The sequence below is a fragment of the Thermomyces dupontii genome (assembly GCF_041956625.1).
Source record: "Thermomyces dupontii strain NRRL 2155 unplaced genomic scaffold VTN31scaffold_1, whole genome shotgun sequence".
NCBI classification, from domain to species: domain Eukaryota; kingdom Fungi; phylum Ascomycota; class Eurotiomycetes; order Eurotiales; family Trichocomaceae; genus Thermomyces; species Thermomyces dupontii.
The window spans coordinates 1,885,866-1,911,783 of record NW_027192307.1 but is presented as its reverse complement, the minus strand read 5'-3'; the positions used below and the strand labels follow the sequence as shown (position 1 = coordinate 1,911,783).

The 25,918-nt window shown below is 51.8% G+C and overlaps 10 protein-coding genes across 10 annotated transcripts; 4 read left to right on the top strand and 6 right to left on the bottom strand.

Moving 5' to 3' along the window:
• Positions 1–233: 233 nt before the first annotated feature.
• VTN31DRAFT_706 (uncharacterized protein) lies at positions 234–2,882 on the top strand (the record flags this gene model as incomplete). The annotated part of the gene is made up of 4 exons (XM_069407739.1): positions 234–304; positions 365–1,767; positions 1,834–2,152; positions 2,834–2,882. The coding sequence occupies 4 exons, from the start codon at positions 234–236 to the stop codon at positions 2,880–2,882; spliced, it is 1,842 nt and encodes a 613-aa protein (XP_069263562.1).
• A 361-nt stretch (positions 2,883–3,243) lies between these two features.
• On the bottom strand, positions 3,244–4,311 carry VTN31DRAFT_705 (uncharacterized protein; the record flags this gene model as incomplete). The annotated part of the gene is made up of 3 exons (XM_069407728.1): positions 3,244–3,940; positions 3,989–4,226; positions 4,281–4,311. 3 exons carry the CDS (start codon positions 4,309–4,311, stop codon positions 3,244–3,246), a joined length of 966 nt encoding a protein of 321 aa, XP_069263561.1.
• A 1,275-nt stretch (positions 4,312–5,586) lies between these two features.
• Positions 5,587–6,120, bottom strand: VTN31DRAFT_704 (uncharacterized protein; the record flags this gene model as incomplete). Its single annotated transcript, XM_069407717.1, has 1 exon — positions 5,587–6,120. The coding sequence occupies one exon, from the start codon at positions 6,118–6,120 to the stop codon at positions 5,587–5,589; it is 534 nt and encodes a 177-aa protein (XP_069263560.1).
• Positions 6,121–7,334: 1,214 nt separating this feature from the next.
• VTN31DRAFT_703 (uncharacterized protein) lies at positions 7,335–8,401 on the top strand (the record flags this gene model as incomplete). The annotated part of the gene is made up of 4 exons (XM_069407706.1): positions 7,335–7,611; positions 7,683–7,814; positions 7,872–8,008; positions 8,078–8,401. 4 exons carry the CDS (start codon positions 7,335–7,337, stop codon positions 8,399–8,401), a joined length of 870 nt encoding a protein of 289 aa, XP_069263559.1.
• Positions 8,402–8,696: 295 nt separating this feature from the next.
• On the bottom strand, positions 8,697–10,583 carry VTN31DRAFT_702 (uncharacterized protein; the record flags this gene model as incomplete). Its single annotated transcript, XM_069407695.1, has 2 exons — positions 8,697–10,386; positions 10,438–10,583. The coding sequence occupies 2 exons, from the start codon at positions 10,581–10,583 to the stop codon at positions 8,697–8,699; spliced, it is 1,836 nt and encodes a 611-aa protein (XP_069263558.1).
• Positions 10,584–13,593: 3,010 nt separating this feature from the next.
• Positions 13,594–14,022, top strand: VTN31DRAFT_701 (uncharacterized protein; the record flags this gene model as incomplete). Its single annotated transcript, XM_069407684.1, has 3 exons — positions 13,594–13,673; positions 13,724–13,876; positions 13,929–14,022. The coding sequence occupies 3 exons, from the start codon at positions 13,594–13,596 to the stop codon at positions 14,020–14,022; spliced, it is 327 nt and encodes a 108-aa protein (XP_069263557.1).
• A 71-nt stretch (positions 14,023–14,093) lies between these two features.
• Positions 14,094–14,900, bottom strand: VTN31DRAFT_700 (uncharacterized protein; the record flags this gene model as incomplete). The annotated part of the gene is made up of 1 exon (XM_069407673.1): positions 14,094–14,900. One exon carries the CDS (start codon positions 14,898–14,900, stop codon positions 14,094–14,096), a length of 807 nt encoding a protein of 268 aa, XP_069263556.1.
• An 821-nt stretch (positions 14,901–15,721) lies between these two features.
• On the bottom strand, positions 15,722–18,522 carry VTN31DRAFT_699 (uncharacterized protein; the record flags this gene model as incomplete). Its single annotated transcript, XM_069407660.1, has 5 exons — positions 15,722–15,895; positions 15,948–17,506; positions 17,555–17,683; positions 18,066–18,341; positions 18,396–18,522. 5 exons carry the CDS (start codon positions 18,520–18,522, stop codon positions 15,722–15,724), a joined length of 2,265 nt encoding a protein of 754 aa, XP_069263555.1.
• A 730-nt stretch (positions 18,523–19,252) lies between these two features.
• VTN31DRAFT_698 (uncharacterized protein) lies at positions 19,253–21,398 on the top strand (the record flags this gene model as incomplete). The annotated part of the gene is made up of 8 exons (XM_069407649.1): positions 19,253–19,286; positions 19,353–19,381; positions 19,447–19,506; positions 19,554–19,696; positions 19,746–19,794; positions 19,846–19,949; positions 20,004–20,465; positions 20,516–21,398. The coding sequence occupies 8 exons, from the start codon at positions 19,253–19,255 to the stop codon at positions 21,396–21,398; spliced, it is 1,764 nt and encodes a 587-aa protein (XP_069263554.1).
• A 702-nt stretch (positions 21,399–22,100) lies between these two features.
• VTN31DRAFT_697 (uncharacterized protein) lies at positions 22,101–25,212 on the bottom strand (the record flags this gene model as incomplete). Its single annotated transcript, XM_069407638.1, has 5 exons — positions 22,101–24,226; positions 24,283–24,544; positions 24,597–24,931; positions 24,994–25,103; positions 25,169–25,212. 5 exons carry the CDS (start codon positions 25,210–25,212, stop codon positions 22,101–22,103), a joined length of 2,877 nt encoding a protein of 958 aa, XP_069263553.1.
• Between the last annotated feature and the right edge of the window lie 706 nt (positions 25,213–25,918).

Below are 25,918 nucleotides of genomic sequence, written 5' to 3'. Positions count from 1 at the left end.
TGTCGATCCTCGCTGATTAATATTGCACTCTCATTGGTCAACCTACCAAGGTATGTCCTCGGAGTTTGCGCATTCTTCCCCGGACGGACCTGAAATCTTGATCCATACCTAGTAGGCTAACGACTTGCTCAACTCCCACTTTGCGATGAAAAAATAAGACGAGCTGGTGTGGAATTGAAATAGGACCGGCGAAACATTCGCGTATCGAACGCCTCTGGCGAAGATTAATTACTATGTTTCTATCCCAGATACGGCATCGGCTGCCGTCGGCCATTTTGGCCGCACGCAATGCCTCATACCCTACGTGAGTGCATGCGATTGAAGTACGGAACGCAGCGAACTGACGGCGGTGTATGTTGAACAGTCGCCTTTTGTCCACGACGATTGCGCGCCGGAACGCCTCGTCAGATGATGAGAAGCCACTGAACAAAGTCTCCCGGACCATCACGGAGCCGATCTCGCAGGGTGCCTCCCAGGCAATGCTCTATGCCACCGGTCTGACGGAAAAGGACATGAACAAAGCTCAGGTTGGCATCGCCTCGGTCTGGTTCACGGGCAACCCATGCAACAAGCACCTGCTGGATCTCAACCACAAGGTCAAGGAAGGTGTTGAGAAGGCAGGGTTGATCGGCTATCAATTCAACACCATTGGCGTCAGTGACGGAATTAGTATGGGTACGAATGGCATGAAATATTCGCTGCAAAGCCGCGATCTGATTGCCGACTCCATTGAGACGGTCATGGGCGGGCAGTGGTATGACGCCAACATCAGCATCCCCGGTTGCGACAAGAATATGCCGGGTGTTCTTATGGCGATGGGGCGAGTCAACCGGCCCAGTCTTATGGTCTACGGTGGATCGATCAAGCCTGGCTGTGCTGTGACCCAGAACAATGCCGATATCGATATCGTTTCCGCTTTCCAGGCCTATGGCCAGTACATCTCTGGTCAGATCACCGAGGAAGAGCGGTTTGATATCATTCGTCATGCTTGCCCTGGAAGTGGTGCTTGCGGCGGCATGTACACTGCCAACACCATGGCAAGCGCCATCGAGGTTATGGGTATGACCCTGCCGGGATCGTCTACAAACCCCGCCGAGTCCAAGGCTAAGCAGCTGGAATGCCTGGCGGCGGGTGAGACGATTAAGAGATTGCTTGTCGAGGATATTCGGCCTCGTGATATCCTGACGCGACAGGCGTTTGAGAACGCCATGGTCCTGGTCAACATCACTGGCGGCTCGACGAATGCGGTCCTCCATCTGATCGCCATCGCCGACTCTGTCGGCATCAAGCTGACCATTGACGACTTCCAGCGCGTGTCTGACCGCACACCTTACTTGGCTGATCTCAAGCCGTCCGGGAAATACGTCATGAACGACTTGTACCACATCGGCGGCACCCCGGCTCTGATCAAGCTCTTGATCAAGGAGGGTCTGATTGACGGCTCTGGCATCACCGTGACTGGCGAGACCCTGGCCAAGAACGTGGAGAACGCCCCCGATTTTCCTGCCGATCAGAAGATCATCCGCCCACTGTCTGATCCCATCAAGAAGACCGGCCACATCCAGATTCTGCGCGGCTCGCTCGCGCCGGAGGGCGCCGTCGGGAAGATCACCGGGAAAGAAGGGACGCGCTTCACCGGTAAGGCCCGTGTCTTCGACAGCGAAGACGACTTTGTTGCCGCGCTGGAGCGTGGCGAAATCAAGAAGGAGGACAAGACCGTTGTTGTGATTCGCTACTGCGGACCAAAGGGTGGTCCGGGCATGCCTGGTAAATCACTTCCCTCCCTTACCCCCCCTTTCGTTCAACCCTATGCTAAACCTAGACCTTTCGCAGAAATGCTCAAGCCATCGTCCGCCCTGATGGGTGCCGGCCTGGGCAAGTCCTGCGCCCTGATCACGGACGGCCGATTCTCCGGTGGCTCGCACGGTTTCCTGATCGGCCACATTGTGCCCGAGGCCGCGGTGGGAGGACCCATCGGTCTCGTCAAGGACGGCGACATCATCACGATCGACGCCGAGAAGCGGCTCCTGGACGTGGACGTCTCCGCCGAGGAGATGGCGAAACGGCGTCGCCAGTGGGAGGAGGACCGTGATAATGGACGATTGCCGCCGACGGGCTTGACTATGAGGGGGACCCTGGGCAAGTATGCTCGGTAAGTTGCCTTCCTTCCTTTTCTTTTTTTTTTTTTTTTTTTTTTTTTTTTTTTTTTTTTTTTTTTTTTTTTTTTTTTTTTTTTTTTTTTTTTTTTTTTTTTTTTTTTTTTTTTTTTTTTTTTTTTTTTTTTTTTTTTTTTTTTTTTTTTTTTTTTTTTTTTTTTTTTTTTTTTTTTTTTTTTTTTTTTTTTTTTTTTTTTTTTTTTTTTTTTTTTTTTTTTTTTTTTTTTTTTTTTTTTTTTTTTTTTTTTTTTTTTTTTTTTTTTTTTTTTTTTTTTTTTTTTTTTTTTTTTTTTTTTTTTTTTTTTTTTTTTTTTTTTTTTTTTTTTTTTTTTTTTTTTTTTTTTTTTTTTTTTTTTTTTTTTTTTTTTTTTTTTTTTTTTTTTTTTTTTTTTTTTTTTTTTTTTTTTTTTTCATGTGGGTAGAACCTTGCCCGATTGGGATAGCAAGCGGCTCCTGGACGTGGACGTCTCCGCCGAGGAGATGGCGAAACGGCGTCGCCAGTGGGAGGAGGACCGTGATAATGGACGATTGCCGCCGACGGGCTTGACTATGAGGGGGACCCTGGGCAAGTATGCTCGGTAAGTTGCCTTTTCCCCCTCCTTTTTTTTTTTTTTTTTTTTTTTTTTTTTTTTTTTCATGTGGGTGGGTAAAACGATGCTAATGTGATGTGTCAACAGGGCCGTGTCTGATGCAAGCCATGGTTGTGTCACGGATAGCTTGTCTTAGGATGCCGACCTGGGAGTCGATAATAGCTTGATGCTGTGAATAAAAGGTCCCAGTGGAACTTGTTCAAAAAGATATATCTTGCTCATGTCAGAAGGAGACTTTCGCAATCTCGCAGACAAAAGAGACAGAGGATGAGCTCCAAAAAAAGTTGCAGAACCTACCCATGTGACATACTACTGATGATCACTGCTGCCTCCGACAGCAAATTACCACCTGATCATGGGAGAATTGTACTATTAGCGGAATTCAAGATATACAGTTACAAGGTGATGCCCATTGTAGTCATGTAATTCTATTCCAGAGCATCAAGGTATGGAGGTCCGTCAACCATCAACTCTAACACATGATTCATTTCTGTCCATCACGACCGTTTCGTCCGATTCCACAGTTTTACGAATTCTTGCTTCTCGCGTACCCCGAGACCGACTCGTTTGACACGTCCGAGTCGCGCGAGAGCCTCTCCAACCCGGTCGATGATGGCTTGCTCATCCTTTGTAAGTCCAGCTGAGTCTTTGTCGCCAGAACAAGAGTCTAATGCTGCGCTGGTAGACGGCCTGCCCACACTCTCGACGGCCTCGGCGACCCGCACGCGAATAAAGTGCGTCGGTCGGCTGAGGAGGTTCCACAGGAAGGTAAAGTAGCTGGCCGGAACCGGGGTGGTGATGTCTGCCGGCGTGTAGCGAACGCTAACCGGAAAAACCTTGGTTCGAGCTGGAAGATCGGCCACGATCGACGGACTAAGAGGGAGAATGCCCCGTCCGTTGGTCGTCGTGCATTCTGGGAAGACCGCGATTGGTCGATTCGGGTAGCGTGCGAGTAGGTCAGAAAGTTCGACCAGATGAGCATTGGGAGATGGTTGGACCTGTGGCTGCGCAAACGCGCGCAAGATCGCCTGGAAGAGCGAAAGGTGCTCTACCTTGCGAGTATTTGGGTATGAGGCGGTAAACACGGGGTCGAATACCGCTGCCAGGTAAATCGCGTCAATGGGTGATGTGAACGACGACGCGATGATGGAGCGGCCTTCGGGGAGGCGGCCCCCGTGTTGTTTTGCCAGTGACCTACCAATATGAGCACACCATCAAGACGCACAGCGAGAGTTGAAATACCCTCTTTTCACGCCATCGACCTGTAGATCAATCCACCAAAGACTCGGCACCCCCAATATGCACCATAGCGATGCTTTTTTGCCCAACGAGCCGATAGGAAGCCATTGTAGGATAACAAAATAGGTTAGGCAAACGGTCACGAGCAATGGCAGGCGGAAGCAAAAGAGGAACACATGGAACGGAAGCGCATAGCCAGATGGTTGGGGAGGAACAGGGAGGAAAGGCGCAATGCCCGATCCTGCAATGTCTTAGCTACCATTCGCCATGACAATCTCTTTGTTGCTAATCATACCTCGATCTCGAAACTGAGAAAACTTCTCCATGTACTGTATTCGTCACTGGACGGGCGGTTCGTATTAAGACAATGCCAACATGATTTCTCAACGATTCATTTCGTCCAAAGACCGGAGCCAGATGTGACAGGCGATCGCGACGGCAGGGGAGAAAACTTAACAGCAAAGGAGTGACGGAGACAAAAATATAATAATAAAACCCAGCCGGCAATCACGACAAGGATCGAAGTGTGTGTTATCCGCAGCCTTGCGAGCTCAACGGTTCATCAGAACCATCCAAGAAAACCCCGACAGCATGTGAAATGCCAAGGCTTAGGTCATCAATCACGTGAATTCAGCCGAGAACCTGACTAATCCAAATTAGTACTAATATATTGAAATTACACGTAGAATTCAATGAATGCCTTTTTAGTCAAATTGTGCTCCGGAAGGTACTGCATTTATCCACTGGGATTTAAAGTATCTGGCTGTTCGGGTTTGTATGCAGGACCGTTTCGAACGATACAAGAGCTGGTCGCAACAGCCAAGAATGAAGAAGGCCTTTATCACTTGTTCCTCTGTGGTCATAGCTCGGGACCCGTCTCAGGATTTGTGTGCGAGGACAAGGATCACGATTTTAGTTCTCCGACGGACTGATGTCTGACGGTGTTGCTGCACCTCTGCCAAAACAGTAACGTAATCAAGTAAATTAGTACCTAGGTAGGTACAGAGAGGCGCGGCCTTTTGGGGCACGAGTTTGTGTGAGATCCAACGTCGAAACATTCAACCTTGGCGGGATTGGTCGCTTCATTTACCCGTCCTCTTGCACTTCGTAGGATCCTGCCCTTTGCAGGTAACTCCGTCCATCATCTGCCGATCAGTGCTGCCGGGTCGATCCGTTCCGCGGCGCGGCCCGGAGCCCTAACAATGTAATACCAATGCCAGATCTCTATAATATCTGTTCATTGTATTGCATGCCTCATTCATGTCCAAACGCACCTAGAGTATCGCGTCTTTGCAGTGATTCATGGAGCATCCTCTGATGCCAGCACTAGTACTGACCCTAACCCCGGTCACAGCGCAGCGAGGTCACGTCCAACATCAACCCTGCCAGTGATGCTTGGTAACTCTCAGACTTGCATTTTCAACTACCTGCTCCTATCAGACTCCTTGCTTGGTGCCACAATCATCCAGCAATAAACAAATGACGATTCGAGACAAGCAAATACAAATCACAAACATTCCCCATCTATGAGCACCAGCCATGGGACAGCGCGAGCTGAAGCGGCTGAAGACATGATCACCGTCGGCCCGCTTATTGGAAATCTAAGGGTCATCATCACCATTCTCTTCCTCCTCAGGGTGATCACCGTACAAAGCAACCAGAGCATCCGGGTCGTCATCAGCGATGTCGATAATGTCCTCCAAGGGGATGCCATCTGCCTCGAGACTGACATCGGCGTCGCCTTCAGCTTCGATCAAAATGCTGCCCTTGTCCTCGCCGATCTCGAGGGAAGCATCGTGGGATAGGCTGACTAATGGATCGTCGCGTTTCTCTACCTCAGCCTCGGGTGCCTTGAATGGGTGTCCGAATTTTTGGGGATGGTAGTACGGGTAGAAAGCGTCAACAGGCTTTGCATCGCGCTTTCCTCCTTGGGGGTTTGGTCCGATCTTGGGGGGACGATACGGGTAGAAAGTGATGGGATCACGCTTCTCAACGTTGGACAAGCCACCCTTCTGCTTAATTTCAGTGTCAACATGAGCGTTGACTTGATGCACTCCAATGGAGCCAGTAATACCGTCATTGACGGACACAACGGCGCGCTTGTCGGGAGAATTGCCTGTGTCAGTGTCAGTCATGAGGTCGAGATATCTGTCATTAGTGGTAATCTACTACCATTTGCGAGGGTGACAGGATAAGCAGCAGCGAGTAAAGTAGGAAGAGCGGCAATAGAAGCCAAGAACAAACTCTTTGCAGTCATGATGCTGGTTTCAGGATGTCCCGCAGTGAAGTGATCAGGCGTGAAAGATGGTCGTGGGGAGGTAAGGTGGAAGCTTTGGATGAAGTCGAATGGCAACGAGTATACAGGAAAAGAAAGAAACTGGAGAGAGGCAACAGGAGGGAGTACCTATTTATATGAGTATCACCACGAGCAGTGCTCATATCCGAGCTGCCTATAGCCGGAACGTGAAGCGAGTCCTGATTCACTGGAATTCACGGGGCTCAATTGGTCGTCTGGAGATTTTTCTAGCTCTTATATGTACCTGCGTTCACAATATGTGGACACCTACCAAAACGGATACAATGCCCTCAACTTGCGCCTATTTGCACCAATGAGCGACCGACTGCGTGTTTGCACCGAGATTTCTCCCTAGCAATGTACAACCTTCAACCATGTGGATGCCAGCAAAGTGACGGCCGGTGTCTGGAGAAACGGTGATCTCCAGCACAGATTGGCTAACTGCCTGTTCGAGAGCTGGTTGATGGCACATCTGTGGTAAATTAGGGCTGATTTCTTTGTGTGGTACAGCAGCGGCACGTGGAGGCATGTTGTTTCTTTGTAGATTCCAAAAGAGATTTATCGGAAGGTCCTGTCAGAATGGCATTCTGTAGGCACATACTTGTAGAATTCTCTGGCAAATGCAGTCTTGATAGACCACAAATTGGCCTCAATACTCATAAATGATGGCTTGAATTTCGATAGCTTTGCTTTGCCCTGAGGACCTTTCCGTACTTTGGCGGGTTACGTATCTCGACATCGGCACAGAAGGAACATTGGCCAGAATACTCCTCCATAACTGATATTCCAGTGAAGTCGCTGCCCAGGATGAGCCGTCAGCACTGTGACTGTTGACCGAATGGAACTATTGCAGTCCTCAGCCTGTTTGCAATCACCGTTGCCTCGCAGAGGACTTCTTGCCTTCTTCAGTCGAATTCAATTCCATTTCTTCTTCTTCTTATAATCTTCCTCATCCTCTACACCACCTCTTTCTCATCATCATCCTCTGTCTCCCTTACGAACGTACTACCTTTCGGTAGCTAGCCTTTGCCTTTCGTCATTACCATTGCCATCATGGGACGCTTCAATGCTTCTCCCGAACACAGCCGCCACGCCAAAGTCCGTTCCTTGAGCCCCAAGCCTTCCTTTGAACATATTGAAGACATCGAGTGTTTGTTCAAAGCCGAAAAAAAGGTTCATGACGAGGGCTCGAATGAGATGTTCTGTTTCCTCACCAAGCTGATGGGCTTGATGGCTCTGCTCCTGGCTTTCGTCGCAGCCATCGCCTTTCTACTTTCCAATGATCTCAGCCCTATCGATGAAGTCTGTTATGGTCATATGGTTCATTACAGTACGTTCACGCTGTCCTGAAAGCATCTACAACTCGAGTGATAGTACCTACTTACATGGATGCTCCACTAGGTCCGGTTACCAAGCAGATCAACACCAGCCCGCACCATGTCGTCATGAACGGGGGTCTCAATATCACTTCTATTTACACGGGCCCTCCAAGTGCCGAGGTGGATGCAGCCTGGAACCACATTTCGTATGACAGTGAGTTCCCAGCTGATCCGCATCGACTTCATCATGAGTACTGATCCATTGCCCTAGTGGGCGTGTTCTCCCTTCCCGAGGATGAAGCCCGTAAAGCCGGCCTTAAGGAAGATGGTGTTCGCATTCCAAAAGGCTATGAAGGTGCTGGCAGATACATGGCATGCCTGGAATTGACCCATCAGCTGCAATGCTTGGTGAGTTTTTCCCCAACCGGAATCACACTTTTCCTGGAGCTAGCCCTAACCGGGGTCAAATAACTTCAGAATTTTCTCCGCAAAGCAGCCTGGATTAATTATCCGTACTACAAATCCAAGGGCACCATGGAATTCAACAACACAGAGGATGAACTTGAGCGGCGTCTCAGCTATTGTGTTGAAATCTTACGGCAGGTTCTCATGTGCAATGCCGACCCTGGCGTGATCGGATATGACTTTGTGGGCGGCAAGGAGAATACCCCGTTCCCGGATTATAGCACGCCGCACAAATGTCGTGACTGGGAAGGAGTGCTTGCGTATGCGTACGAAAATAGGGTTCCTGGTCATCCAGAGGAGCAGCCGCTCGTGCCGGAAAAGCACGGTGTCGTCTAACGAGGCTCCTTGATGGAGATTCCAGTTACGGCGGGGAGGGTTGGGGCAACCGAGACTTTTACAGTTCTGTATTATTATCCAAGTATGTTTATCAGAGCTGCCATGCTCGATTACCTTTGATCAATGGAAAATCAAAGACGCTAGTGGTATATAGTCGCCTGGTACATGTACAGAGATTGCTGAATTTGGTGCAATCTTTTATATTTCCATTCTTCTTGATGGACAAAGTTTATAGGCAATGAAGCAGTATATTACAAAATCAAGCAAACAATGTAAACCCACAGTATGTACCAAACTACGCCAGCAAAGCCACCAGAGCTGGAATCACACCCAGAACCCCCGAACGCACAGGGGACAGTTGGCTTGCCGCACCAGTGAAGAGTGGCGCAGCGGTCATGGATGTCGATGCGGCCGTCAGATCCCATGTGTTGGCGTCAGCGCCAGAAGCTGGGGCGGCCGGCTCCTCAGCAGGCGGAGGCGTTGGCTGAGGAGGATTCACTTCAGTCTGCTCTGCTGGCTGAGAGGAGGAGGACGAGGAGGTAGGAACTTCCGCCACCGGCACAGAAGACCAGGATTCGACCGGCGCAGCCGTCGAGACCGTAGTGGCAGGCGTCGTCTGCTCTGGGACTGGAGGAGCCGCCGGGGAGCTGTTGTCAGCGGGAGGGTTGGCCGCGGTCTCCGCCGGAGGAGGGTTCTCGGGCGCGCTGGACGATGGGCAAACGGTGACGGTCTTCATGACAGTCGAGGTCGTGGTCGTGGTCTCCACTATCTCGACTTCAGACTCCGTTGCAGGGGTATCCGCCGGGGCGTTTGGAGTAGTGACCGTGGCGACGTGCGTGACGGTGGAGGTGGAGTCGCAGGATTTGCTGGAGGACGCGGGGCTTCGGTTGGGGCCGGTAGAACCATTGGACCACGAGTTGTCCTGGCCGGATGTCGGAGCCGCATTATCCTGGCTGGTTTGAGTGGCCGGGTTGCCATGGCTAGATTGAGTGCCGACGCTGTCCTGGTCAGATGGAGCTGGAGTGGCCGGGTTATTCTGGCTGGAGGAAGTGACCGAGTGATCCTGGCTGAACGTCGCGGTGGTAGTCGACGATTTCGACGCGACAGCCGAAGAAGCCGAAGGCGCGGGTTTCGCATTGGAGCTGCTCATGGTTTGCGCAGATTCTGCAGGTCCCTCGGTGTAGGTCTTGAGATAGTTGATCTCCCAGTACGCCTCCTTGAACTCCTCTGGTTTTGTTGCCACGAAGTCAATGCAACTCGCCAGGCTATCTTCCTTGGTCAAGGGGCACGAATCGGACTGGCCATAGACGCTGCCAGCCCAATCGCCGCAGAAAGTCGTGTCGAAGACCAGCTTCTGCGGCTTGAACTCCTTGCCAATGTCGCAGGTGCCCTTGAAGTTGCCCATAGGAGTGCCGAACTCGGACACGTCCGGCGAGTCACTTTCGATGGACTTGGGGATGGCAGATCGAGGGAAGAACCAAAGCTTGATGAACTCATCGGTCCACTGCATGGCGTAGACACCGCCGCCCTGCTCGTTGAATGAGGAGCCGTAACTACCGGGAGTGCCCTGGACGACGCAGCCAGCCGGACCGGCGTCGAGCGAGCACTGGTTGGAGGTCGTCGTGCCCGTTTGGTCATCATCGCTGGTAATCTCGCAGTTGCCCTTCGTGTGGAGGACCATGGTATTCTGAGACTGAGTGTTGACGCCTTCGATGATATCGATTTCTCCATCATCCGGCCAAGTATCACCCACTGTCCAGAAGGCAGGCCAGGCGCCGCAGATACTTCCCGGCATATGCTTGATATCGGCAATCACCAATCCATGGTCGATCTTGTCCGTGGACTCCAAGCGGACCGACTTGCGACCAATGTCGGTCAGGCTGAGAGTATTGGTATGGTCCACTCCAAGGTACACACTACCCGACGAGGTTACCTTGACCAGACCTTCACCCTCGGCAACTTCCCTGCTGACATAGTGTACAAATCTGGTCTGCGTCAGTTTCTGTCATCTCACACATACCCATTCTCGACCATACCCGTTGGTTGGATCCCGGTCTGCAAAGAAAGAAAACGCATCCAAGAAGTCTTTCCCAGAAAGACTGTCCTTGAGTGTATATGATTGCGCCGCGGCCAGTGATGGGACCAAAGCGGCAGTCCCCAGAGAAAGGAGCGAAGATCGCATTTAGTCAAGAACCTGAGAAACACAACGAACCAGCCGTCTGATGCAAACCTGAGACGAAAATCGAAACTAGGAAAAGCAGCTGGTGAGAAAAGAGTGACGCGGCACAGCCTGCTTCAAAGAATGACAGTTGCAAAGATCGCACTGCGAAGAGAAAGGAACGAAGACGGCTCTCCAAGGCCGATGAGAGAAACAAAGCGACACTGGAGGTAAGGACAAAAAGAGAACTTAAAGAATCGTACGCCAGGTACTAATATGTGTGGATTTCAAACGTTTCGATCTTGGGTGATGATACTGGAACAGAACTCCATCTGCGTTGTTTCATGATCGATGTAGGTTAAAAACTTCTTGTCGAGTCTCGAGTCTCGACCCTGTCCGGTTTGTCGGGATTGAAGTCTAGAAATGCAACCCTCTGACAACCACTAGCAACCAGGAGTTTTTGTGGTGTCCACGACTCAAATGCATGAATCACCATGCCCGATTCTCCATTGAGCAGCAGGCGCGGTAAATGGATCAATTGGGTTCATAAAGATCCTCTTAGGGTTAGGAGTCCCTGAATGGTGGCTCACTGGTGGAGTCACCAAGAACCACTACATGGTTCGGATGCTTCATATGGTCTCGATCTGAGGAGGCGACAACAAAGCGGCCTCGATCGAGAGGGTTCGATCACAATTCTCTTACTTCCACCAACAGTGTCCAACGGACCAATCTCCACGCCCATTTGTCGTGCGATTCGACGATCGGACGCAGTTGGACTTTGGGAATCAAAGGCGAAAGGCCCGAGAGGAGCGGATTTGCGCGGAGCATGCAGCAGGGCGCCTGTTGGTCGTCTAACGGCCAGAAGGACTCCAACCCTCCAATGCATCGTGAATCCGTGTTCGTGAGGGGCATGGGAGGAACTTGAAACACAATGCCTCCTTTAACTCCGGCAATGGCCTTGAATCTATCCACTTTTGGTTGTTTGATGTCGGAGTATTCTTCAACGTTGAATGGTACGATTGGCCTTTTGTTGGTCTTGGCCCAGAGCGAGCCAAAAGTTAAAACTTTCGGCTTGCGCATCTCGAACCCTCGGCAGGGTCCGCATAAATTTCATGTTTGCATTGTTTACATTTCCTCATGGTCCTGGCTCTGCCATCACCATCTGACGATTCGGCATTTACCGGTGCCTGATGCAATCATCGATGACTAGTCCACCAGTCAACTCGTGAGTTGGTGGATACAATACGGAGTACAGTCCTGCCCTACCGACCCGGGCTGGCAGTGGCTGCCCGCTGCCGTGGATTGCTGATTTGCTGGGCCCCTGGCAGCCCACAGGTCAATTCCGTCCGCCTGTCAGGAACCAGAAAGTTTCCGAACTCCAAGGACTTAAGATCCGCTCAAGATCCGCATGATTTTTCCGGCTCCACGCCAGGTACACGTTGTTCCTTGCAGTTTGTCCATGAATTGACTGTCTCGATCTGGACCGTGTTCTAGAACTCCGGATCATCACAAACGGCGAGCTGCTCGTAAGACTCGTATCGGGACCTGGACTTCAAGCTCTTCGTGTTTCCGACCCGAGCTTGTCCATATACCAATCTCTAGCAAGCTCAGCTAGGACACCTTGACTAGTATGTAGTTCGAGACTTCGAATGCACTCATGCCTGAAGCCTGAAGCCTGATCAGAACTCAATGCTCCAAGGCAGTTTTCCGTCATTTGCTTCAGGAAATTATTATGAAGCCAGCTGAGAGGAACATCGAGCCAAGAAGCAATGAGAGCACGAAATGAAGCCGAGCGATCTGAGCAACCCCAGGCGGATAAGTATTACGGTCACCAGTCGGTTTCGTTGTGGACGACGCATCTGCCAACTAGTTTGTGACGGACTCATCTGCGTCAGCATCGGGTCCTTTTGCAGATGATATTTCCGATTAGTTACTTGAGCTGCGCAGTGAGAAGCCATCGTGCCCTCTGGTCCACTAATACGTCGAGTCGCAGGGATGCTACGGATAACGGACCTGAGCCCAGGAAACCATGTGAATAGTACTAACCAGCCCTAGTGGATATGTACAGGCACATCAATGTACAAGAGAAACAATGGTCGAAGCTCAGTCAAGATTGGATGACCCTCAATGTCGACGACCGGCCTTGTAAGCCGTCTCTCACATCTTCTGGCAGATCATCTTCGTCTGGTCCTTCATTGTACCCATTCCGCGTTCTGGGTTTCGCATGGCGCAGCCGGTCTCCAGGAAGAATGTTCGATTGATCAATCGCCTCCCTCTCGTCTTGTTCTAAGAGACGTCAGTATCGTGTTCACCAGACATGTGACGGTTATATGAGTGGCATACCCAACATCTGGTCCGAATTCGAATACGGCGGTTGGATCGGGTCCTCGATCTCATCTTCATCTTTTTGCACCGGCACAACATCCGTCAGGTCACGGTGGGTATCCCCAACGTATGAATTGTCAATGGGTGTACTTGGAACCGGCGCTGGATCGTTCTCTTCTTCGTAGGCGTCATCAGCTTCTCTCTCTGCGGGGTTCGACATTGTCGGCAGTCACTCTCTTCTTTCAGGACTATGTAAACTGACGAATAAGCCTGGTTCAGAAATATGACGTCTCAAGCGGATCCAGGATCGCCCGTGGGCATATCCTTTGAATATTTATGATCCCTTCATCGCCGCAATGTGGCTATCCATTTGATAATCTTGACATCAAATACGGACAAGGAGGCGTGCATGAGATGTACCGCGATTCTAGAAGCCATGAGGAATGCCGCCTCAAAGGTGGCTAGTATGAATGATAGACCAGGCTCAGATCGGAACGCCATGCTTCGGGAGCTTGTTCCAACCAATCCAACTTTGTTTCAACAATCTGGATCAGGAGGCGTTGTGACGAAGATATGACGACGAGGTTAGCCACGGATGTAGGGCCTCTTAAACTATGCGCGTGGCACGATTAGCACGATTTCTCCGCAACGACAGCTTTCCATTCGGGATACAAACATTCGCACTTCTTGTATGGATATAGAGTGAACAATGTCTGGTCCTTTCGAAGATTTGAATCCTGTCGGGATTTCTCCCGAGGACCGCGTTAACGCGATGCGCGGCTACAAGGCGTATGTTTACTCTGTGCCTCAAAATGATCCTCGCTAACATATCAATATAGGACTCTCAATAACCCCCGAGTGTCCCAGGAGGCAAAACAGCATGCTCGAGATATGCTCGAGAACCAACTCATGGGCGACGAGCCGTCAAAGGATATCCACGATTTGAGTAATCCTACTAAAGAGAAAAACCGTGTGCAGGGCGGGTACAAAGCGTGAGTTGGGCCAAAGTTATATTGATCTGACGGTTGTTAAAATGAAACTTAGGGCTACCAAGAACCCGCGCGTGTCTGAGGCAGCGAAGGAATACTCGCAGGAGAGACTGGCCCAAATGAGCACGATGCCGCAACCAGAAGAATAAATCAAAGTACAGTATCTATATGTGACATGTACATGGGAGCAGACCATAGAATGTACAGGCAATTGGTAATATCACTGAACAACGTCCTCACTCCAGATGACAATGTCTGGTTGGATGAGCTTTTCCTTCACAAGCATGCCATTGATCACATCGTTCGAGTCAACCCGTCGAAAACCATCATCCAAGGTCTTCTCTATGCCCGCTTCCACATGTCTCTTGGCAAGTCTTCTGCGGATAACCTGTAGATCCGCGTCGACAAAGACCTTGAGATCCACCAACGGTGCAATGTCCCGCCACCCATCCTCGTCCAGCAGCAGATAGTTCCCCTCGATGACGAGAATCTCGGCGGTTGATGCATGGAACGAATGTCCGTCTTCCACAGGATCTTTAGTTGCGTGGTCGAACGAAGGGAAGGTGATGATTTCCCCCTCCCGTTTGCCCTCTTCAAATGTTGTTGCTGCATCCGCCCACGAACGAAGTCTGTGCACAAAGGAAATGAACCTCTTGACATCAAACGTCCAAGGTGCTCCCCGGCGAATGTACGCCTCTTCCCGGTTCGGCAGGGTATCCAGGGTCGACCGTGGCAGGTGGAATCCGTCCATCGACACGAGCACGGCTCGTGGCTGCGTCTCGGAGGGACTTGTCGACGGTGCACTATCACTTGACCCCGATCCCGACTCCGACTCCGGCTCTGACTCGGAGCTCACAAAAGACGAGGACATGGTTGAGCGCTCATTCAGTCGTCGAACGACTTCCTTGGCGAGGGTTGTCTTGCCCGATCCCGGCGCCCCGGCAATGGCGACCAAGAGGCGACTCCTCGTGTGTGTCGCCGCTGTGGCGTTGATGAAGTCGGCGAGACGTGAGTATTCTGCCTCCATATTCTGGCTGATTCCTCAGATCGGCGTCCTAACGCGAAGGATGTTGAATGGATACTTGTCGCAATGGAGACACATCAGGAGGCAGTTGGTCGGCCCGGGCAAGGAAATTTCAATGTCGCTTTTCAGACAAGCCTTAGGATGGTGTAAATCATTCATTGCGAAAGACCCATGTAAATATGGGTACATTTCAATATAAGTACTACTCCGTAGTACCAGGTACTCGCATTGTCGAAGATCTGCGCGGATGACAGTGATCCGGGAGACACACGAAGAGTAGTATAGTACTATACTCGGATGGCGTCCTCGCATCATCCGCTACAATCAGTTTCAAGTATCGATCGTCATGTTTGTTAAGGTACAAGGATTCTAGTATTTACAGAATCCTCTGTCATTCCCCCCTATCACGGAGCGTTGATCAGAGTTGAAGATACCGAGTCCTCCTCGACATTCATGGAGATGGATGACAGCCCTACAAAGAAGCCCTAACCCACTTCCCGATGTGGAGGAAATCTCGGGTCACAGTCCTCCGAGCCGGGTGCTTGGCCCTTCCAGACGACGAAACATGGCTTGATCGAGTCCTCAAACCAACACTTCGATAATATGTAGGCTATTGGGTACGACTCTATCTCGACCGTAGTGCTTCCGCAGAGTACTTGACCAATGACAATGGATTCAATTTACGCACAACATTGCTCTTCATGAAGTCAATCTACATACAAGCATACCTCAGATAATTGGACCGCACGACAAAAACCCGACAATCGAAACACAACGCCAAAAACATTCCGATGGTATCTTCAAAACTGTGAGAACAAATCAATTTAGTTGGTCACTCTAGCAATCCGCTTTGCAGTCCCAATATGTGTATTGTGAACCTTGGTCGCGAATCTCAGGCTAGTCAGGGTCTCGCTGAGATGTGCTTGCAGCGGGCTGACCATAACAAACATGAGCGTTTTGGAGTTTCCACCAAGGGAGAATTGCAGAAGATACGTAAGCTGGAGCCAGTCAGCCCGTAGTCATCGACAAGGAGTGTTAGACACGACACACCTTGCTGTTACGATATGGAATATGGGCTCCTTCTTTGCCCTGACCTAGGGCGCTGATTACATCGCCCAAACAGCTCAGGCTGCGGTTGATATTTTGTGTTTCTTTCAATCGCTCGCCTGTCGCACCGCTGTGGCTGAGTCGCTCGGATCCAGCCAGGTCAACCAGATTCAAAGTGCCCTCGCTGCTCTCTCCTGTGATGCTGTTGTGTCCGACTAAACGGAGAATGAACACCGAGTGCGATCGTGAAGACCGTTCGTTCGCTTTTGTCGCCGCCACCGATCGGTTGGCGTTCGCCCGTCGCAGAACTGATTCGACCATCTCCGGGGAGTCAAATGTCACCGTGGTAACATCGGTGATAGTGGTCTTGCATCGCTGCATGTCGTGCCGAATCTCGTGCTTTTTCTTGTCAAGATCATCTGCCCTACCGAGGAGATCATTCAGGTTCTCGTTGTACACCTCGACGAACTCCCCCTCAATCCGGTACATCCACCCCTTCTCCTCTAGACTCTTGGCCGTCTCAAAGATCTGATGCACAGCTCGGGGAATCATGCCATCTTCGGACGACATCGTGTGGGTTTTCCCACTCCCAGTCTGCCCATAGCAGAAGATACACACATTGTATCCATCGAGTGCGCTCTGGACTAACTGGCTGATTTCTTGGAAAATCTCTGCATTCTGCGCCGATGGTCCGAAAACACGGTCAAACGAGAAGATATTGTTCTTGCGCGTGACGACTCCCAGACTGTTCCTTTCTTCAGGTCCCAGGACGGAGATCTCCTTGCACTCTTCTCCGTCATCCGGGAAGCTGATCTGCGCGGAATCCGCAGCCGTACTCAACGTTGGACGAACTCGGCAGAAGACTCGAATGTTACCTTTCAATTCTTGAACTTGGTTGTGTAATTTCCGACGCAATGTCTCCTCTTTCCTTAGTTTTTCCTTGGCCTCGTTTGCCTGTGCAATTGCATCTTCCATCTGCTTGTTGAGGCGTTCAAATGCTAGTGACTGCTCCTGCTTACCGGACTCCAGGAATTCGATGCGCGCCTTCAATGCCCGGATCGATGACTCAAGAGTCACAGTGTTATTGCTGGCTGTGTCGAGGCTACTTCGGAGCTCGCGATTTCTCGTCTTTTCCGATTCGATGTCCTCCTCGGCTCGTTTGAGCTCTCGCTGTAACTTCTCAATCTCCCGGTCTTTTTGTTCCAATTCCATCCTTATGCGCTGCGCATCGAGCGCACTCTGAGACTCGATCTCCTTCATCTCGCGCTGACGACGGTTTCGCTCATTCTCCATTTCCATGTCGAAGCGGCGTTGGAGTTCTCGTATCTCATCCTGGTGGAGACTCTTCAGGTCATCGATCTGCTTCTGGCCTTCACGACGGATGTTTTCCATCTCCATTCGCGAACGGCGCTCGAGGTCCTCCATGGCAATTTCGTGATTCCTTTGGGCAGTTGTAAGAGCAGCTTCAGCAGTCGACACTTTGTTCTTCATCCCTTCCAGCTCCACCAGTAACGATGTTTTCTCGTCCCGCAAATCTGCTTGTACTTTATCCAGCTTTTCCACTGCAAAGAGTTAGAAATGGCCTAGTCGGACTTGATCTTGGTCCCCACCTTGTGCTTTGTAGAAGTCAAGTGCTTGCTTCAATCCAGCAGCTTCATCACCTGCTTGGGCCATTTGGCTAATGAGAGCTCCCATCTGCTGTTCCAGATTTTGGATCCGAGTGTTGTCATATTCCCAATCTTTAAAACTCGAAGAAGTTGTTAGAAAATTCTTCCCAAAAGCACGTTTTTGTGTATAAAAATCACTGGGTAATCTGAGCGAGGCAACAGGAGGAAAATGTCTGTGAATTTCGGGGAGGAACTTCTCCGGAGTCATAGGGTTCTTCGACTCTTGGGAGAGTTGAAGGGGTGACAGGGCCAGGATCTTCAGCAAAATCTATGGTAGGCTGGGTAGTCTCCAACGACATCTTTTCGAGCATGTTCGTCAATGAGGGATCCTGGTACCTGCTGTTGCCGCCGGTACTTGGACCCTCTTGACCACATGCTTCCGGTGATGGTATCCGAGTGTACGTGCTCTGGGAAAGGTCGGGATGGGGAGAAAGAGAATGGGAAGTCAGCATACCACTCTTTCGTTTTCGGGGAACTTGTGATGGTGATTCATCCCCACGCACATCCAGAGAAGTGTGCGAACGAGACACGGAGGAAGCGGGAGTTCGGTGACTCAATGCAGTCTGGGATCGCGTGACCGGACCGGGTCGAGGGCGATGGCCGTAACTCTGGGATCGAGATAGCTCCGATGTGCTCCGGGAATTTGATGATCGATTGGAGACAGACTGGGTTCGACCGGGAGCCTTGGAAACCACATTAGGAGCAGTTGCAAATGCTGACTGCTTGGAGTCTGGAAGTGGTCAGTCAACGCTTTGGCTGAAACGAATCGTCCAGGAGCACGTACTCGTGTTCTTGTTCGTTGCGAACCCTGGAGGGATCAGCCCAGATCGCGAGTTCGTTCGCGAGGCATTCATTTCCACGAGGGTGCTGGCCTGTGGAATTCGAGATTTTATCCGGTCTCGAGTATCCATCTGACAATAAAAGTAAGCAGGAAACCCATCACAATGATTTCGGGTCAAATCGTACCTTGACGACGCCCTCATTCACTCGCTGAGTGGTTGATACACATCAAGAGAATCGGCAGAAGAGCATTGAATCTTGAGCATAAATAGTATGTAGAAAGAACTAAAGTCAATCAGGACTTCAAAGGTGCTTGATTCGTGAGGGACAGATTTGAGTTGATGCGCTTTGCATGTGGAAGAGCACAGTCGCGTTACCGGATGAACGAGAACTGTAAACAAAACAAACCGGGGGGTCAGGCTTAGTCAGCGAATCTGAGATGTCACCAATGTGGGGCAGTTTGTCAAATTGGAATCTGAGTCACGTGGTGTTAAGCCAGTGACTTGAAAAAGTCGAGGGTCACGTACGAGTACTTAGAGTCAACGACTACAGAGTACGGCACTGGTGACAATCATCAGCCATATAGAATCATAAACGCTTGTCATTACTCGCGAGGAAACCCCATTCTGGAACCCTGCAAAGCCGTGTTTGGGGCAGCTGAATTGACCACTTCATAGTTAGGCCAGGTTTTAGTGCGCCCCCTGGCGACGAAATCCAAGCGCCCCGAGATGCCCTCCATGCTGTGACAATACTACAGTATTAATTACTCGCCCTCCTGCATCGACTTCCTATCTCTACTCAATTGCGAGGTCCTGGTGACCAGCGGTCGTTCTTCGTTTTTCACAGCCGATTTTCGTCACCATGTCGGGCCGCTTTGTTCGTTCTTCGAAGTACCGTGAGTGTCCCAATGAGACCGGTCAGCTGCAGCGACGGAGCTGAATCAAGACTGGTTGGTTTATAGGCCACGTTTTTGGACAGCCCACCAAGAAGGTACTTCACTCCCAGCGGAAAAGAACAATTCGAACAGAATCTTACACATGTCTACTCATGGATAGGAGCAATGCTATGACAACCTCCGTGTCTCCAAGAATGCCTGGGATACCAACCTCTTGAAGGTGTGCGCAACGCGCGAATTTCTGCGACCCCTCTAACACGCGATCAGGTCAACCCCAAATACCTGGCTGTCAACTGGGAAGCTGGAGGTGGTGGTGCTTTTGCTGTCATTCCTCTCAATGAGCGAGGAAAGTTGCCAGACAAGATCCCCCTCTTCCGCGGGCACACTGCGGCTGTGCTGGACACTGACTGGTGGGTGCTGTAGTAGCAGTCTTTGGATTTGGCTGATAAATGCACTTAGGAATCCTTTCAATGACGATTTGATTGCTTCCGGCTCCGAGGACGGCAAGGTATTCTGACTGCGCCGACCCTGCATGCGACATATCCGCTGACAAAGGCAGGTCCTGCTGTGGCGAGTTCCTGACAACTTTACTGTCCGCCCTGACGTCGGTCTGGATGATGTGCAAGATGTCTCACCAGTGGGAAAGCTGAGCGGTCATCCCAAGTAGGCTTCTAACTGCATCCTTTAGTATTGAATCCAGCTCACCAAATGCAACAGGAAGGTCGGTCACGTTCTTTTTAACCCTGCTGCGGAGAACATCCTGGCGACGGCGTCTGGTGACTTCAGCGTGAGAATCTGGGACATTGAGGCTGGCGCAGCGAGCCACACTCTGAAACTGGGCGATATCGTTCAATCCCTATCGTGGAGTGCCAATGGCTCTTTGCTAGTTACGACGTCGCGTGATAAGAAGCTCAGATTTTGGGATGTGCGTCAAGAACGTCCTATTCAAGAGACCTCGGGTCACACCGGCGCGAAGAACAGCAGGGCAGTATGGCTGGGTGAGCGCGACCGAGTTGCAACAACGGGTTTCTCGCGCATGAGTGATCGCCAGTTGGCTCTGTGGGATATCCGAGCCGCCCGGGAACCTATCCATGGATTCAAGACGCTCGATTCCATCTCAGGTGTATGCATTCCATTCTGGGATGACGGGACGCAATGCTTGTACCTTGCTGGAAAGGGGTAAGTTGCTTGCTGACTCGGCTCTGTTCGGGTAAAGCTGACAATGGCAGTGACGGTAACATTCGCTACTTCGAACTGGAAAATGACAAGTTCGAGTACCTTTCCGAATACAAGTCCAGCGATCCCCAGCGTGGTGTCGCTTTTATGCCTAAGCGCGGGATGAACGTGCACCAGAACGAAGTTGTTCGGATCTACAAGTCCGTCAACGACACATACATTGAACCCATTTCGTTCATTGTTCCGCGTCGCTCCGAGCAATTCCAAGACGACATCTATCCACCCACAGTTGGCCTCAAACCCGCCATGAGCGCTTCGGAGTGGCAGGCTGGTAAAGAAGCGATCCCTCCAAAGATCTCCATGGCCAGCATCTACGAGGGTACCGGTGAGCAGGAGGTGACTCCGGCACAAGAGAAGCCGACGGGCACGATCAGCGCCCCGGCACCTAAACCCGCGGAACCGGCTCCAGCCCCAGAACCAGCTCCCGCTCCAGAGCCCACGCCCGCCATCGCCCGACCGGTGCCTTCAATAAAAGAGCAGGGTGCCTCGATGGCTTCCATGGTGGACAAATTTGCCGATGAGGATGACAAGGAGGATGATACGTCCAGTTTTGAAGAAGTGCCCAAGCCAGTCGAGCGAACTGCGGCGTCCCCTGTCAAGGCTGCGACACCCGTGGAGCCCGCGCTGCAGAGGGAACCGTCGCCAGTCAAGAACGCGACGCCGAGCACATCAACGCCAACGATCTCGACGCCTGCAGTTCAGGAGCGTTCGGCTTCCCCAGGTGATGGCGTGCAGGCGGAAATCCAGGAGATCAAAGCCTTGATTGCAGAGCAGAATAAACTCATTGCCTCGCAAGCGGAGCTGCTCGCCTCGCAATCGGAGCTCATCCAGAAGATGGGTACAGAGATTGAATCTCTGAAGAAGAACATCGCCTAAATTGCTGTACTTAGCTATGAAGCGTTGTCTGTGACCGGTCGATTTTTACCGGTCGCAGACCTGTTTGATTAGCGAAGACGACAGCTGCAGGTGAAAAAGGGCTTGGTCGAACATGCTGTGTGTTTTGTTTTTGTGTTATGTCTTATTTGCGATCGCTCTAGCATTGAAATATACCAATCGTTTAGCGAAATGAATGCTGTGCAACTCTGGAGGTACACCCATGCGCCATAACAAAGCTGTTCTAAAGACGCTAGTCAAGCTTGCCCTTTCATAACCACGGTCAGCTTGCTGGTGAGCTGGAAATTTGTATTGGTACCTTCTGTTGCATTGCGCCTGCGCAGTGCTCTTTGCCTGCCTCCAAGGCAGTTTTATATGTACGAACCCTGAGTCTGAGTACAACCTAACCTTGGAACAGAAGTGCTGATTGGGGTTTTCTAAGGTTGCCATTCTTCTCATTAAGCAATTTCATTGCGATTGACTGCCTCTATCCATCCATGACATGGAATCCCTCGGCAGAGCTACATGTGAATAAAAGACATAGCGGACGACATGTCTCCAACCTTCATCCCATCATTCTGTGTGTTCACATCAAATCATCTTCATCAGAATAATCGTACAGCGGAAATCTGGAAATCCGATGGATGGCCTAGATGTGCACGGGGGCACAACGCCGCACTCATGATGTTATTTAGGTACTATCCATTATGCCCACCGACTTGCCTCCCTTTCCTCTTCGATCCTCGACAGGTCGTCCTCGCCATCGTACTTGTAACTCAACCGCCTGCTGCCAAGGAGGCTGCGTTCCCGGTCGCGGTCCCGATCACGATCCCGGCCATGGCGGCCGCTCTCGTACCTCCGACTCCGCGCACTCTCGCGTTCCCGCTCGGCAGATAGTAGCGCCGCCTCGCGACGCTGCTGTTCCTTGAGCAGACGTTCCCGGTTGCGCGCCTCGCGCTCCAGCGTATGCGGGTCCTTTTCGGCTTCGGCAGCGGCAGGTCTGGTGGGCAACTCCTCGCGATGGCTGCGCTTGACGCGCCGGGAAGAGCGGTGCCGGGAGGAGTCCGATTCGTAGGGGTCTTCGGATCGATCGCGCCGGGATCGTTTGCGGTCTCGCTCGTAGTAGCGGTCGTAGTCGCGGTCGGACTCTTTGTCGCGGTCACGGTCGCGGCGGCGCTCGCGGTCCCTATCACGATCTCGGTCGCGATCCCGGTCCCTGTCCCTGTCTCGGTCTCGGTCTCGGTCTCGGTCACGGTCTCGTTCACGATCGCGCTCACGCTCACGCTCACGCCGGCTATCTCGATCATCATCATAGCGGTGGGATTCAGCCTTTGATCGGCTGATTCGGGATGCCAGATCACCCTTATCTACACCATTCTCATTCTCGGTAAGATCTCGATCGCGCCGACGACTTTCGACGCTGCGAGAACGGCTGCGGTGACGACGAGATCGTCGACGCTCTCTTTCGCGTTCGCGTTCGCGTTCGCGTTCTCGTTCTCGTTCTCGTTCTCGCTCTCGCTCGCGCTCCCGTTCGCGGTCTCGGTCACGCCGGTGCGATGACCGCCGAGATGATTCGTCTCTGTACGACGGAGAAGCAGATCGATCACTGTCCTGATGGGATCGATGCCGGCGGTCGCGTCTTCTCTCCCGCTCATCCTCACTTTCGACACTGCGGGATCGCGACCGTGACCGTGACCGTGACCGTGACCGGTCGCGATGACGGCGGTGTTGCTCGGGCTTACTGGGAGACTCCACTGGCGTCGCATCTTTGGATACATGTGGGGGCCGCGAACGAGATCGTGTACGGCTCCGCGAAGCACGTCCCGATGCCGGACGATCATCGTTCGAGGATGGTTTGGCTTTGCTAGAATCATCGACATCGCCATTCTGACGCTGGGCTTGCGTCTGAGGCGATACTCCAGTCCGCCCGGCCTGGGAAAACTGTTGTCGTCGCATACTGGTGTTCGGTAAGCCTTCTCGCATAGCACGAGGCGCTGCAGGGGCACCTTCGACGCCTGGTCCGGTGTAGCCCATCTGTCCGTGATGGCCAAACCCTCCACCGGGATAGCCGCCACGACCACCATAAGGCCCACCGCGCGAATACGGCATTCCTCGTCCAAAACCAGGAGCACCGGGCATCATATTGTTACTGAACATTCCAGCTTGAGAAGGTCCCCTATTATTGATGCTGTCAATCGTTGGAATCCCCTGCAATTGTGAATCCTTCTCAGTTCCCGTTGCGCCTTGCTCCGCTTTCCCGTCTTCGGGTCCCTTTTCACCCGTTGTAGTCTGTCCATCCTGGGCTGCCGCATCGTCGCCAACAGTTGTACCTTCCGGGCCCGCTTTGTCAGCGGTGGAATCAGCAGGGGTAGCATCCGCCGTCTGGTTCATGTTCATTCCGTTTCCGTAGCTGGCATTGCCCTGATACTGATGGGCGCCCATGGGGCCCATGTATCCTCCACGACCGCGAAACCAGCCGCGGCCGCGGCCGCGTCCACGCCCGTACCCATAATAACCACTCTGGAAATCCTGGTGGTTGGACTGATCCGAAGCCTGCTGCATCTGAGGATAGTTCCCGGACATATTAAATCCACCAGCGAAACCAGGGCCGCCTTGATCTGGGCCCATGCCATTCGCGAATGCAGTTGGATTGAATTTATCTTGGCCTCCATTCCACATACTGTCCTGAGTGTCGCCCCAATTTCCATACATCCCTTGTGAATCATAGCCCATGCCCATGTTCATCGCACCCATGTCCTGCATGTTCATACCATATCCCCCGAACATCCCCTGAGACGCAGTCATCGGGTCCATTCCGAATCCTGGCATACCTGCTAAGACCATTAGCTTGGGTCAAATATACGAAAGTAACCTCTCTGCTACGTACCCATGGTGTTCGCAAAAGCAGCCATCGGGTTGGGCATGAAGCCTTGTGGTCCTGCCCATGGCATATTCTGTAGCATAGCGGGATTCATGCCAAAAGCCATAGGGTTCTGCATCATCTGCGGATGTCCTGAAGGCTGGGAAGACTCATCTTGTTTGGCCTGAGTGTCAGGGCCAGGCTCGCCGCCACCTTCATTGTTCTTCGATTCCGTGATGGTTTCGACGTCCTCATCAGGACGGGACTTGTCCTCGGGGGGTGCCTGGGTCTCGATAGATGTCAGCACCGGCCATGATTGTTGTTAGCACTTCCAAACGTACCTGAGACTTGCCATCGGCCTCATCTCCCTGCTCCGCGACGTCCTCTGTGGAGGCACCAGCACCTGGAGGCGGCTCCGGAGCTGTCTCCTCCGTCTCTGCTTGCACATCGGCCGCTGCAGAGGGGGCAGCGTCTGTTTGCTTGTCTACCGACTCTGTCGGGGTCTGAGTCGATGGGCTCGCCGGGGCTGCCGGGGGGCGTTCTTTCTCTCGCTTCTTTTCCTCTGTCCGCAGAAAAGCTTTGAGAGTGGTACGCAGAGCTTTGTTGGGCTTGCAGAGGTCTGGCGAAATTGGACTGTGGTCACAAACAGGGCAAGTCTCTGGCAACGATGCCTGGCCTGGAGTTCACCACATATCAGTACACTAGACAGAAATTATGAATCGCAGCTTTCGAGCTCACATGTCCCGCAAATGGCCTGATCGCAGCAGGGCAGGCGAAACGCATCTATCGCCAGTCTGTTGCAGATCGCGCATCGCAGTTTGAAGGGTATGTCATCCTGGGAAAGCGAGCTGAAAACAGTGAGAACAATGTCAGTAAATGATCGGGATCAGCTGCGACTGAAAACGCGCTTTACCTGGCGATTTCCAGCAAGCTTGCTGGGGCGTCAGTGGCCGCCATTCTCTACCGGAGAGCAGCAGGTCGTAGGCCGGCTAAGTACTACCCGCTGGCCAATGACCCTCACGCACTTCGCTTAGGCGAATCTGAGCCCGAGATGATTCCGACACATGTCAAAGAGACTCAACACTCCATTGCCAAAGTAGAAAAGCGGTCGCAATCAAATGCATAAGTTCACTGGGTCTTGGGAAATGAAAATCATGGCTTTGGTTCGGCCCGGGAAAAATGTTGTTCCGTCGGCATATCCAGGTGACGTTTCGCTCAGAACGCGGAGTTGCGGACGATGGTGCTCTGGCCGAGACTGAGGTTAAAGTCAAGAAACCTCCGACTACGGGTGTATACTGTATAGTGCATGCCATGGCGTCAATAAGGCGAGTTCCAGAAGCGTAGTTAATCTATATACCATGTTGCGGGGACTATTATAAGGACTAGTCAATATACTCTTGTTCTCCAGAGTGACGACCTTGCTCACAAGACCAAATTGACTTCCTCAGATTAGATCAAGTCAAGTCCACACAGATGCAGGACATCATGCAGGCGATACCACAGGTCTCCAATCCTGGGTTTCGACCTGGCATGTCCTCTCCTCCTGCATCTCGGGAAGCTCTATCATCATTGGAAGATGGCTTCGATGCGGGTGACAAGAACAGGCCGCGATCCTCTGCAGCCACCATGAGAAAATCAACTTCCTGAAGGACGTGATCCATTC